This window comes from Procambarus clarkii, chromosome 9 (genome assembly GCF_040958095.1).
Source record: "Procambarus clarkii isolate CNS0578487 chromosome 9, FALCON_Pclarkii_2.0, whole genome shotgun sequence".
In the NCBI taxonomy this organism is placed as follows: Eukaryota; Metazoa; Arthropoda; class Malacostraca; order Decapoda; family Cambaridae; genus Procambarus; species Procambarus clarkii.
Window position 1 is genome coordinate 12,006,190 of NC_091158.1, and position 14,494 is coordinate 12,020,683.

Sequence of the window (14,494 nt, forward strand, 5' to 3'; positions counted from 1 at the left end):
TTTATTTTAATGCAGCATTCTGAGTTGCATAAAAATTAAGGTTCCTGTCATAACATTACGCGGTGTTCTTCCACTGCCATTCGTCTTGCATTAAGCAATGTTCTATATTGCTATAAAGAACAGTTCTGTGGTGGTCTTAAGAACAGTTGTCTAGTGCTCCAAAGGACGGTTTTGTGGTAGTCTAAAGAACAGGTCTGTGGTGGTCTAAAGAACAGTTTTGTGGTGCTCTAAGGAACAGTTTCATGGTGTTCTGAAGAACAGTTCTGCGATGGCCGACACAGACGACGCTACTTGCTGACATAACACAAGTGTTCCGTATTGAACAGCTGTAAACAAGGATATAACAACAAACACAGTAATACTGTTGAAAGTATAAACATTTTTGTAGACAATGCAGAAAATACTTTTGTCAGTGTAAAACAGTAATATTGGTGGTGTAAAACAGTAATGTTAGTGGTGTAAACGAGTAATGTTGGTGGTGTAAAACAGTAATGTTAGTGGTGTAAACAGTAATGTTGACTGCTGGAATAAAAATGTCGATAGTGTAAACAAAAAATAATGTTGATAGCATAAGTTTTAACGAGCGCCAACACATTTCACTCTTCAGACATCCAAAAAAAAAAACGATGAAAAACAGAAAAAAACAAGAAAAGAACATTGGAAGAGACGAAGCACGACCCGTTGAAAAAAAAAATCTCCGAAAGATTCGGTGAAAAAAATTTGGAGAACTTGTGTTCTAAATATATAAAAAAAAAAAAATTCGAACGGAAAACTTGACGACCGTATATAGCTTCAGCGTTACGAGGAGGCGGAGGGAAGTCGTGGCAATTTAAAATGAAGATTTTTCAATGGACTCTGGAAATCTTTAGGCCATCATAATGCCCCCCCGGCGAAATTTTTAGTCTCCGGGTCTGCGAGTTGCGAGGGATTATTCCTACGAAATATAATCCTATTTTTCATGAATATAATCCTATTTTCATGAATGACATACTTTCAACCGTCCATTTTTGTATCCCGTCCCTTCCTGTTACTGTGCCTGAGGCATGTCTAGAGATCTGTATGGTGCAGTGAGTATACAAACATGGTTTACCAGGATACGGTGCTTAATACATATGTATACAGGGACAATATTCTTGTTTGCTTAATAAATGTTTATACAGGTACAATATTCTTGTGGTATATGTACCGATGTATTGGAGCTATCTACCTCTCCTCTTGTCTATCAACTTGGCTACTTATCTCCTTATCTGCCTGCCTGTATTGATTGCAATAGAGGCAGGCAGGAACCGATTGGCAGGTCGTGTTGTAGGGAAGGTAAAACTCTCAGCCTGCTAGGACTCCTTCAAGGCAAGCTACACAACATATTTTAGACCAATACAGGGATATGCAGCATTTGCATGCCCTCCGCACAAGGTAAAGCATAAAACCCAAATTTAAAACATACAAAGAACAGCGCCAAGACTGGCGCTGAGCTATGAGAGTTAAACTACCAATGACCAATGGAACTAAATCTTACAACCCTACAGGATAAAAAAATAGACAAAAGGGGATATGATCACCACATACAAGATAATGAGAGTAATTACCAAGGTGAACAAGGACACTCTTCAAACTGAGAGACAGCAGAACAAGAGGACGCAGGTGGAAGGTAATACTCGTCCCCCTGTGCAGGTGGTCAATAAGTGAAATACACTGAAAGAAGGAGTTGTGGGAGCCACTTCCATCCATAACTTTAAGGCCATGTGTAAGTACCTATACCACTTACGGGGTTATTCATGCCCGTGCCACCTCTTGGGTAGCTTAATCTTCCTCATCTTCCTACCACCCACCCCCACCCCTACCTCTCCCTTACCCACAACACCCTCCAGGTCCCCCCCCCCCCCAGCCACCAGCGCTTGAGCGCATGTACTACTAATCTAACCTAACCAGGGGGCGTTGCTCAATCTCCACTGATATAATCTTCCTCATGCAAATGGGTCGTCTACATACATAATGTAATACAAGATGTTAGTGGTGGGGAGCGGGGGCTGGTATTGGTGCACACGATGAGGGGAAGGTAACTAGGTAACCCCCTGGGGTAATTGGTAACCCCCTGGGGTTATAGGTAACCCCCTGGGGTAATTGGTAACCCCCTGGGGTTATAGGTAACCCCCTGGGGTAATTGGTAACCCTCTGGGGTAATTAGCTACCCCCAGGCCATGCCCAAACCGGTTATGGTCTTTCCTCGTAATCGGGTCTTGTTTCAATTACTGTTTATAAATGAGGGTTGATTGTTTATTGTGGAGTCTGCTTCTGTTGGTGATTGTTGGCACTCAGATGTGCACACAACCCTCAGACGTGCACACAGAACCCTCAGACGTGCACACAGAACCCTCAGACGTGCACACAGGACCCTCAGACGTGCACACAGAACCCTCAGACGTGCACACAGGACCCTCAGACGTGCACACAGGACCTTCAGACGTGCACACAGGACCCTCAGACGTGCACACAGGACCTTCAGACGTGCACACAGGACCCTCAGACGTGCACACAGAACCCTCAGACGTGCACACAGGACCTTCAGACGTGCACACAGGACCTTCAGACGTGCACACAGGACCCTCAGACGTGCACACAGAACCCTCAGACGTGCACACAGGACCCTCAGACGTGCACACAGGACCTTCAGACGTGCACACAGGACCCTCAGACGTGCACACAGGACCTTCAGACGTGCACACAGGACCCTCAGACGTGCACACAGGACCCTCAGACGTGCACACAGGACCTTCAGACGTGCACACAGAACCCTCAGACGTGCACATAGAACCCTCAGACGTGCACACAGGACCTTCAGACGTGCACACAGGACCCTCAGACGTGCACACAGGACCCTCAGACGTGCACACAGAACCCTCAGACGTGCACACAGGACCCTCAGACGTGCACACAGGACCTTCAGACGTGCACACAAAACCCTCAGACGTGCACACAGGACCTTCAGACGTGCACACAGGACCTTCAGACGTGCACACAGGACCCTCAGACGTGCACACAGGACCCTCAGACGTGCACACAGGACCTTCAGACGTGCACACAGGACCTTCAGACGTGCACACAGGACCTTCAGACGTGCACACAGGACCCTCAGACGTGCACACAGGACCTTCAGACGTGCACACAAAACCCTCAGACGTGCACACAGGACCTTCAGACGTGCACACAAAACCCTCAGACGTGCACACAAAACCCTCAGACGTGCACACAGGACCTTCAGACGTGCACACAAAACCCTCAGACGTGCACACAGAACCTTCAGACGTGCACACAAGTCCCTCAAAACTCCCCCCCCCCCCCAGACTGAAATGCACTCACAAAAGTAGCCATTTTCTTTGGGTTCTAATTAGTGAATATATCCCATATTAAGCATATATACAGAAGAGGGGGGAAGGGGCGAGCAGCTGGTGAATATATCCCAGACACAACACGTCTCCCCGTGTTCCACTACGGGCTCACCATAGTCCGTGCTACCTTTTTGTTCGCAGTAGCTGAATCTTAAACAACAGCATTAAGCCATAGGAGCATGGGATAGGCCTAGGTGGCTATTGAAGACGCGCCACTGGTGAAAGTCGGGGATTGGGGCTTCATAGGAGTGGGGGGGGGATAATGGAGATTGTTTGGGGATACGGCAGTAAGGATTGGGATCAGTGTGGGTGGGAGAGATTGGTGAATGCAGTCCTGCCAACACACACACACACACACACACTGCTTTCACTGCAATATTGTATTCTATGCAAGACATATTGCTATCTTCACTCACTCATGTCTTCAATTTCCCATATCTTCACTGACTCTTGTATTCACTCCTCCCCCGTCCATGTCTTGGGCCTCAGTCCCTCCTGGCCAGTATGCTCTGCTCCTCCAAAGTCTTCAACTGTTTGGTTTGGTTGGGTTTACCCTTGAGGTTAAATCCCACATCCATTATCCTACAGAACCAGACACATCACACAAGATATTCCTCGCACTTTACCTGATACTTCCAGGGAGTGTATATCGCTTCCTTCCCTCGTCTCCAGAGAGTCTGAACCTGTAAAGAAAAGGATGACAAAGTTAATCCCATGAATTCAGAATCTCCGTTGTGAAGAGGGATTATATATAAGCTTAATTAACATAATTCCTCTTGCCGCTCTGTTACGGACTATTAGAAGGAACATTTACATCTCCTGGAAAAGCATCTTTAAATATTCCATCTTGGGTTTATTTGGCTCTCAAGTGTGTTACTCTGGCTCTGACGGGTTATTCATGCCCGTGCCACCTCTTGAGTGGCTTAATCTCCATCAATCAATCAATCTTCCACTGGCCCTTACACGCAAGTTGTCACTTGTTTACTGCTCTGCTTATTGTACTCCCGAGCAGTGAACTCTGCACCGGTGCTTCAGTGACCTTTTCTGGGACATGTGTGTGTGTGTGTGTGTGTGTGTGTGTGTGTGTGTGTGTGTGTGTGTGTGTGTGTGTGTGTGTGTGTGTGTGTGTTTACTAATTGTGCTTGCAGAATCGAGCTATTAGCTCTTGAACCACACCTTTCTAACCGATATATTTTTCCCCTATTCTGTCTACTTCATATATGTCTCTCATACACACACACACAAACACACATACACACACACGTGTGTGTGTGTTTACCTTGATGATATTAAAATGCCTCTCGAAAACTTGTACCTGCAATGTTTAACTAGCTTTCAAAAAATATATATTTTACTTCCGTATGCCTGCTGGATTATAAAATTCACCCCACATACAAACAGACATCAAATAGTTCAGAAATTCAAGTTGAAATATAGCTCCCGGGCTCCCTCCCACTCCACCCACCTCCCTCCCCTCGTGGTTTAAGGAGGCACTGAAGAAAATCACATTAGACTTCAGAGACCTCTTCTTTGTCGTCAGATGATTCGGACACTAACTTTGGTCCTCATCTTAACGAGCCTCGTGACAAGTCATCGTTGCCAACACTTACTAGCATGTGACAGTCACCTTAAATGTTGGTATTATTTTTGTGAGGCTTTTTAAAGACTTTTAATTATTGTCATTTTCTAATATTGCTTTTATTATTATTCTTATTATTATTCTTATTATTGAGATCAATTGGAGCAATATGTATATATATATATACACACACACACATGTGTGTGTGTGTGTGTGTGTGTGTGTGTGTGTGTGTGTGTGTGTGTGTGTGTGTGTGTGTGTGTGTGTGTGTGTGTGTATATATATATATATACATATATAATATAACAAGAGCTGCTCAATAATGCTTGATATATTAACAATTGTGTAAAACACTTCCCCTTCAATCTCTCCTATCTGGAGGAACTCAGATTAGCAGATACCAGGCAAAGCACAAACATGTGTTTTATTCAATAACATTTCCATGGAAAGCAACACACACACACACACACACACACACACACACACACACACACACACACACACACACACACACACACACACAAAGTAGAGAATAAACAACTAGGTATGATAGGGAAATGGGACAGGAGTCATTGCTGTAAACAACCGATAGCTAGAAAGGCGGGATCCAAGAGTCAATGCTCGATCCTGCAAGCACATATAGGTGAGTACATATAGGTGAGTACACACACACACACACACACACACACACACACACACACACACACACACACACACACACACACACACACACACACACACACACACACACACGTGATGACATGATGAAGTTCAGAGAGCAATACAGGTATTTTGATTCAAATTTCAAGTACGTAAATACAAAATACAAGAAATCATAAATTACTACATTGAAAAAAATAATAAATTCCTACATACAACAAATAATAAATTCATACATACAACAATTAATAAATTACTACACCCAAAAAAATAATAAATTACTGCATACAAAATCATCCTCTCGTGGATCCAAATGTATAACATGCAAATTTTCCCCTGTAATATATTTGGGTGCGAAATATACTTTTCAAGATTCGTAAGTATATTTGGCAAGATTCGCAGCTTAAACACAGTATGTTTCAAGTCTTTTACACTCTGGCTGACGAATTTATTTCTATTGGTAATGAACCGTCTCTCGAGACCGTGTAAAACAGGTGAGTTTTATGGTGGGTGGAGTGAGTAGTGGTCAGTGTGTGAGTGGGGAGGTGGGGAGCGTGTGAGTGGGGAGCTGGGGAGGATAGTGGGGGTTATGTGGGGTGGAGGAGGAAAGGGTAATGGGGTGGACAATAGGTAAGAGTGGTAGGGAGGAGAATGATAGGTTGGTAAGGATTAATAGAAGCTATAGGGTGGAGTAGGAGAGAGAGAGAGAGACAGAGAGAGAGAGAGAGAGAGAGAGAGAGAGAGAGAGAGAGAGAGAGAGAGAGAGAGAGAGAGAGAGAGAGAGAGAGAGAGAGAGAGAGAGAGAGAGAGAGAGAGAGAGAGAGAGAGAGAGAGAGAGAGAGAGAGTGAGAGAGTGAGAGAGAGAGAGAGAGAGAGAGAGAGAGAGAGAGAGAGAGAGAGAGAGAGAGAGAGAGAGAGAGAGAGAGAGAGAGAGAGTGAGAGAGTGAGAGAGAGAGAGAGAGAGGGAGAGAGAGAGAGAGACAGAGAGAGAGAGAGAGAGAGAGAGAGAGAGAGAGAGAGAGAGAGAGAGAGAGAGAGAGAGAGAGAGAGAGAGAGAGAGAGTAACTAGAGGAAAAAGGGGGAAGAGATTGATGAGCTCAAGTTCAGGAAAAGACGCGAGGAAGAAAACTGAAGCGGAAAGAATTGTTGGAAGGGATAGAAGAGAGGACAAGAAGGAGAGGCACAGTGAGAGAGAGAGAGAGAGAGAGAGAGAGAGAGAGAGAGAATGCCATTCCTTATGAAAGGGGAATATGGTTTCCCATTTCTGGGGCTAAGAATAGTTAATGAGAGGCCCCCATCCCCCCCCCCCCAGGGCCACGACATTCTCCAAGATGCAACCAACAACAGCTGCCTGTCTCCCAGGTGCCTATTTCCTGCTAGCTGAACAGCAGCATCAGGTAAAAAAAAAAAACGTGAAACAAACATCTCCCCCTACACGGGAATGGAACCCGGGACCAGTAGGTTGTGAGCCGACAGCGATTACTACCCCCCTCCCCCCACATGCATGGTGCAAGAGGTCAGGAGGAAACAATAAGGAAATTTGATGAAGGAGAAGACAATGAAGGCGAAAATAACTAGAAAAACAACGGAAATTACTTGATTTCAACGGGAATTGCTCATACATTGCTTGACAATATACAATACCCAATGATACAACTAATCAATTAATATATATATATATATATATATATATATATATATATATATATATATATATATATATATATATATATATATATATATATATAATATATATAGGAACTCAAGTTTATGTTAGCTATAAAATTATTTCTATTTTAAGGTTCGGTGTTGCATTAAGGCGATTGGAACTGGTGCCTCTTGGGCAATATTTATACTGTTGCATTAAATGTTCTGCAATGAAGTCAATTGTTAATGTTGTTGCTGCCATTGTTGCAATTATTTCACGTGTTATTATAATGTTGATATTATGGGTTATGTTAAATGTTATATGGGTTAAATGTCAATGGGTCCACAGACTGTGGGAACCCATTGACACCACCTCATAGATAGGTATGTTTGGAGAACTGACACACACAGTGTATTAAATGGGTACGATCGGGGTATGGGGTAAAGTGTGATGATTGGTGGACTCGTTATTGATGACATCACGAAAACATATTACAGGCTCTCTCAAGCAAAGCACGATAGCTAAACAAAAGAAAAACATGAAAATTTTATGCACGTCAGTGGATAATATTTTACAAAATAGTGTGACAAAAATTCCGAGTCTAGTTAATATAATATTGCAAGATTTATTGTTGGGATCCCATTGGCACCAGGTCAAGTGCCACCCGATATATATATATATATATATATATATATTGTGACGATAATCTCCTTCAAGAGATTGAGCCTGCTCTTCCCTCCAAAATTACGTCTTCACAACTATATAAAAGACTATGGAAGAAATGTCCAACAACGACAACAAACACCAGCAAGGCTTGCCAGGGTGAGCAGAAACGTATGCAGCCCGCCACCTGTTCGGACCCAAATCACCAAACTACCCGTTGATCGCTACGGCTCCGCTGATTGGTCGCCGGTCTGGCTGCACCTGCACTCGCCCCCCAATACTACCCGATGTCTGGGGTCGCCCCAACATCAGTCTTCAGAATGTTCCGTGCTTTCGTAGCCAGCACTCCTCCCAGCTAGACTCTAGAGTGTACTGAGAGAGGTGGTGGCTTTAAGCCAATATTCCAGCACCTCCCACTTAACTTTTGTGTTGCACTTCTTATTATTTTGCCTTAACGTAACTTTCATTGTGTCATTTCAGTATTCTTATTATTTTGATTCATTGATTTTATTATACATATTTGTTTGTGCATTATTTTCATGTTTTGATTTATTTAACGTAATTAAAATTTCATTGTTAAAGTTTTACTTGTGTTTTGTGTCTTCTCCTTACCTTACCACAGACGAAGTTCCAGTTTTTCTATTTTTTTTTATAACTATGTGACGAGGCCATACCCCTAGCCTTAAACAGCCGAACACCAACGCGTTACCGTCACAAGTTTTATGGGGGCCTGTCCGGGAGCCTCACTCAGGTACTGGTGCCAAGTGGTAATTTATGGTAAGCGTATTTAACTCTGTTAACGTAGCTTTACTATTTTTCATTCAATTTCATTTTTTATAAGGTGCGGTGTATTGTGCATTACGAGAGTAACATATAGTGAAGGTGAGACAACTTTGGATTACGTGGTGACTGTAGGCCTCAGTCATACTCTTAATTGGTCATCTCTCCCTCCATGTTATTACTCGTATTTACCATCTATGTCCCTTGAATATTTCTCATTCTGACAGATCATCATATTGGTACCCTGGTACTGTGGTCTGCCCCGGGTCAAGAGTACCCAATCTTCTGCAATCTGACTGTAGGAGGACAAAGAGGGCCATAGTTCCTCTAGCTCGAACTTTAGTTGCTGAATTGGGACCTCAGCAGCAGTTCTCGTCACCAGTTGACACCTCGCACCCCTACACGTCAGTCAGAGATGATGATACATACAACGGTAGGGAATTAGCTTATTTTTTCAGAGCACAAAAGTTCGCTAATTCTGTAAGTATCATATTAAATTCAGTAGGAAAAACTTGCTTTATGTCCTATAGAGACTTGGCAAGGTATGCCTACATCCTTGGACTACCAATTTTACTTTTGAAGCATTTAACTGTTTCATTTGTTTTCGAAACTTTGTTTCATTTGTTAGTAGGATTTTCTTGCCCTTATTCTCTTACATGAGTACCGGGTACAAGATTTCCTGCGCCCTTGATTTAATTTAATCATTTAATATCTTTCACTTAACGTTAATTGTTAAAGATCACACAGGATAGGTACCAGTTGCCACGTTGTCCTGTTTCTGACATTTCATTATTGAACATTCGTGTACCTTTATTTGCTAATTTCACCATGTTTCGTCTCCAAACTTTCCGTGCAAATCCAGCAGGTGAAATAGGGACTTTAAGTCGTGCCAAGAGGACTGAATTACAAACTCTTGCACATGAGTATCAACTAGAAGTTCCCTACCAAGCCAACAAAAATGACCTACACAACCTGTTGCTGGATTACTATTTAGAGCAAGGTAAGATAGACTCTGAAACTCATGAAACTTACTATATTGCAGAGAAAACTGACTTGGCAACGATGAAACTTAAACTAGAGCTGGCTAAGATTGAACGTGAGCAGCAAGAACGAGCGGCTGCCATAAGAAGGGAAGAACAAGAACGCGAAGCTGCTTTGAGGAGGGAAGAACAAGAACGAGAAATCACCCTCAGAGAACGTGAAGCTGCCTTGAGGAGAGAAGAACACGAACGTGAGGTCGCATTACTCCGTGAACGTGAACGAGTACAGCTTGAAACACTCCAGGAGCGGGAACGCTTACAGCTTGAAACCAAACAACGCGAGTTGGAAATACAACGCGAACATGACAAGCAACAAGCAACTCTGGCTCTAGAGTGTCGTCAACGTGAAATCGCCTTGGAAACTTCACACTTCACTCAACGCCAACAAGCTACTGCCAATCTTCCCGTCAGTTTTAATATATCACATGCAAGTAAGTTAATGCCATCCTTTGTAGAAGCAGAAGTTGATGTGTTTTTCACCACCTTTGAAACCCTTGCTAATCAACTCAGTTGGCCTGTCGACCAATGGGCAACACTTCTCAGAGTCCATCTTACAGGTAGAGCTGCAGTCACACTCAGTACTTTGGCGTCTGAGAATGACTACTACACTCTGAAACAAGCAGTGTTAGACGCCTACCTACTTTCCACCGAAAGTTATAGAAGGAAATTCCGTGACCACCTGAAGGCAAGTACCACTACCTTCCTCGAGTTTGCTAACACGAAACGGAGGTATTTCATGAAATGGCTGGAAGCAGCACATGTCTCTACTTTTACAGAACTCGTGAACCTGATGCTTGTTGAAGAATTCTTGAGACGTGTGCCGCCTCCTGTCCGCCTCTACTTAGCAGATAAAGAAGAAACCGACTACCTGAAGTGTGCTAAGTCGGCTGACACTTACAGCCTCATCCACCGGCTGACACCTGAACCATCCTCCAGTAAGAAGTCGTGGTACAGTTACGAGAAGGTGAGCCCCGATCAAGCTGGTTCACAACTGTACTGCAAGTATTGTAGACTCTATGGACATACCATAGACAAGTGTGGTAAGTCTCAATACAAGGGAACCACTGACCAACAACGACCCAAACCAACTCCTCCTAAGTCCGGTAAGCCTGTGATGAATGTTGGTGTTGATGTTAATGATCTTTCTCTTTTCAGTAACCACCTGTATACTGGAACTGTCTCTGCCAACGGTTCAAATCCGGAGGGACGTTTCAAATTGAAGATCTTGAGGGACACAGCGGCTCTACAATCGATCATCTTGAAGTCGGCTGTGCCCAACATAGTCTACACCGGGGAAACAGTCTTCATCACTGACCTCACTGCTACCACTCCATACCCTCTCGCCAGAGTCCACCTGGATTGTCCCTACGTGAACGGGGAAGTCCAAGTCGCCGTCAGGGAAAAGCCTTTTCCCATGCCTGGAGTGCAACTTCTAGGCAACGACTTGGCAGAAGACCTGCAACCGACCAACCTGATCGTCATGGACAAACCCCAGGTGTGTAACTCTGTGCCCAGAAACCCTATTCTCGAGTATGTTCAAGCAGAGGTTCAAGAGAGTGATGAAGTTTCTCCTCCGGTTCTCGTGACCACCCGTGCACAAGCCGCACGTCCACAGCCAGCTGACTCTACTGCTACCGCTGTCCCTCAAGACCCTCAGAAACTACCCCCGCATCTGACCAAGTTGGAGTTCCGTAAGTTGCAGAGGGAAGATCTTACTTTAACACCATTGTTTTTCCAGGCTGAGACTCAACCCGACAGTATTCCTGGGTTCTTCCTAGAGAACGACTTGCTCTACCGCAGATATAGACCCAGTAAACTGAAGGAGGAGGACGATTGGGCCAACACCGAACAACTTGTGATTCCCACCAGCCTGCGGCCCACTATTCTACACCTGGCCCATGGAGCATTCTCCCACTACGGCTTCAACAAGACTTACCATGGGATTCGTCAAGACTACTACTGGCCAGGTATGGTAAATAACGTCAAACAGTACGTAAAACAGTGTCATACATGTCAGATGGCAGGCAAACCGAACGTCTCCATTCCCAGAGCACCACTGATTCCCATACAGGTGCCTGCGGAACCTTTCCACAGACTCATAATAGACTGTGTTGGTCCTTTACCTCGGACCAGTTCAGGTAACGCCTACATCCTAACCATCCTGTGTCCTACCACCAGATTTCCCATAGCAGTTCCAGTGAAGAACATCACGGCTGCTACGGTTATCAAACATCTACTGAAGATCTTCACTCAATACGGATTTCCCAGGGAGATTCAAAGTGACTGTGGCACCAACTTCACCAGTGATCTCTTCAAAAGGACACTGGAGGAGTTCAACATCAAACAGGTATTGTCCAGCCCCTATCATCCTGCTTCACAGGGTTCTCTTGAACGTAGTCATCAGACCATCAAAGCACTCTTGAAAAAGTTTTGTAGTGAAACCTCAAAGGATTGGGATAAGCAGATTGACCTAATAATGTGTATTTTCAGAAGTCTCCCCAATGAGTCCCTAGGAGTATCTCCTTATGAGATGCTCTACGGCCGTAAGTGCCGTACTCCCCTTAAGGCTTTCAAAGACTCTCTCAGAGATGCCACCTTCAGTGAGCATCAGAATGTGCCCCAGTTTCTTCAAAACCTTCAACACATTCTAGAGAGAGTCCACCGCTTTGCTCATGATAATCTATTGAAAGCCCAGGTGAGAATGAAGACTCATTACGACCAGACCAGCAAAGTAAGAAAATTCAAGCCGGGAGACTTCGTCCTTGCTTATTTCCCTATCCCAGGTTCACCTTTACAGAACAGATTTTCAGGACCCTACTGCGTCAAAGAGTGCAGGAATAATAATAATTATGTGATAGAGACTCCAGATAGGCGGCGGAAGACCCAGCTGTGCCACGTCAACCTCCTGAAGCAATATAATGGTACTCCTCCCACTGTCTTGATTAATTGTTCTACCTTCACAGAACCCTACATCCACAGTGAGACCATCCCGGCTTCTTCTCCCGAAAGCACTGACAAGGAGTCGGCGCTTTCTAATTCCAAAATCCTTAATGATCTTCCCAAATGCTTTCAGGATAATACTCGTGCTCCTATGCCCTCTTCTAATTCCACTCTCACCTCGTCAGATAAGCCCTACATCCTCCATGTCGACGCCAATGGTACCGACGATGGTGGTGTCGTGATGCAGCAACGAGGCGAGAAGAATACACCTGTCGGCGACTACTGCTACAAGGAACGACGGAACAATTGGCAAGGAGCTACTCTTCCTCATCCTGAAGCTTCAGCACTTCACTCCACACCTGAAAAGTGCTCGGTCCACCATCAATACGGACCACACCACCCTACACCTCCTGCAGCACGCCCACTTCTCATCTCAACGTCTTCTACTATGGGCTTGCTAACTGCAGAAATTCAACCTGGAGACACGCTATACCAAGAGTCTGACAACATCTTAGCCCATGATATCTCCAGAGTTTATGAAGTAGAAGCAACTCCATCCATTACTCCACCACATAACGACGTACTTCTTCCAGAACCGCAGGCTTCGGGGGAGAGTTGTGACGATAATCTCCTTCAAGAGATTGAGCCTGCTCTTCCCTCCAAAATTACGTCTTCACAACTATATAAAAGACTATGGAAGAAATGTCCAACAACGACAACAAACACCAGCAAGGCTTGCCAGGGTGAGCAGAAACGTATGCAGCCCGCCACCTGTTCGGACCCAAATCACCAAACTACCCGTTGATCGCTACGGCTCCGCTGATTGGTCGCCGGTCTGGCTGCACCTGCACTCGCCCCCCAATACTACCCGATGTCTGGGGTCGCCCCAACATCAGTCTTCAGAATGTTCCGTGCTTTCGTAGCCAGCACTCCTCCCAGCTAGACTCTAGAGTGTACTGAGAGAGGTGGTGGCTTTAAGCCAATATTCCAGCACCTCCCACTTAACTTTTGTGTTGCACTTCTTATTATTTTGCCTTAACGTAACTTTCATTGTGTCATTTCAGTATTCTTATTATTTTGATTCATTGATTTTATTATACATATTTGTTTGTGCATTATTTTCATGTTTTGATTTATTTAACGTAATTAAAATTTCATTGTTAAAGTTTTACTTGTGTTTTGTGTCTTCTCCTTACCTTACCACAGACGAAGTTCCAGTTTTTCTATTTTTTTTTATAACTATGTGACGAGGCCATACCCCTAGCCTTAAACAGCCGAACACCAACGCGTTACCGTCACAATATATATATATATATATATATATATATATATATATATATATATATATGTATATATATATATATATATATATATATATATATATATATATATATATATATATATATATATAAACACGTGTTTTGATCAGCCACGTCACATGCAACACTAATATCCCAATGCTATTTATGCATTGATTTGCATATACACACAAAAAATGTATACCTCAAACACGAAGCCGAAACTCATGTTGCAAAACATATGATCTATGTATAACAGGTGGCTTAATGATCCATGTATAATACCTGACTTAATGAGCAATCAGTTACAATCTCATTTGCGATACGAGTTTTTGGCCTCATGAATGAGGAAATAGAGTAAGAAAAAAAAATAGGGACATCCTAATGTGCTTGTCAATCATGTTTTCCCATTTCATGTTGGGACAGTACATAGCTTCCATTATGACTTGAATTATTTAATAAGGAATAACAAGGTAACCTTTTTCATACACAAAACTTCA

At 43.7% G+C, this 14,494-nt stretch overlaps 1 protein-coding gene across 1 annotated transcript; it reads right to left on the bottom strand.

The window, feature by feature from the left end:
* Positions 1-2,312: 2,312 nt before the first annotated feature.
* Positions 2,313-4,980, bottom strand: LOC123766311 (zonadhesin-like). Its single transcript, XM_045755382.1, has 3 exons — positions 4,962-4,980; positions 4,013-4,069; positions 2,313-3,253 (listed from the first exon to the last, which is right to left on the bottom strand). The coding sequence occupies exons 1-3, from the start codon at positions 4,978-4,980 to the stop codon at positions 2,313-2,315; spliced, it is 1,017 nt and encodes a 338-aa protein (XP_045611338.1).
* Positions 4,981-14,494: the final 9,514 nt, after the last annotated feature.

Coding starts and splice junctions, on each gene's coding strand:
- LOC123766311 (XM_045755382.1), bottom strand. Junction 3,254..4,012: donor ACACTCCCTGGAAGTATCAG/GTAAAGTGCGAG, acceptor GCACGTCTGAAG/GTCCTGTGTGCACGTCTGAG.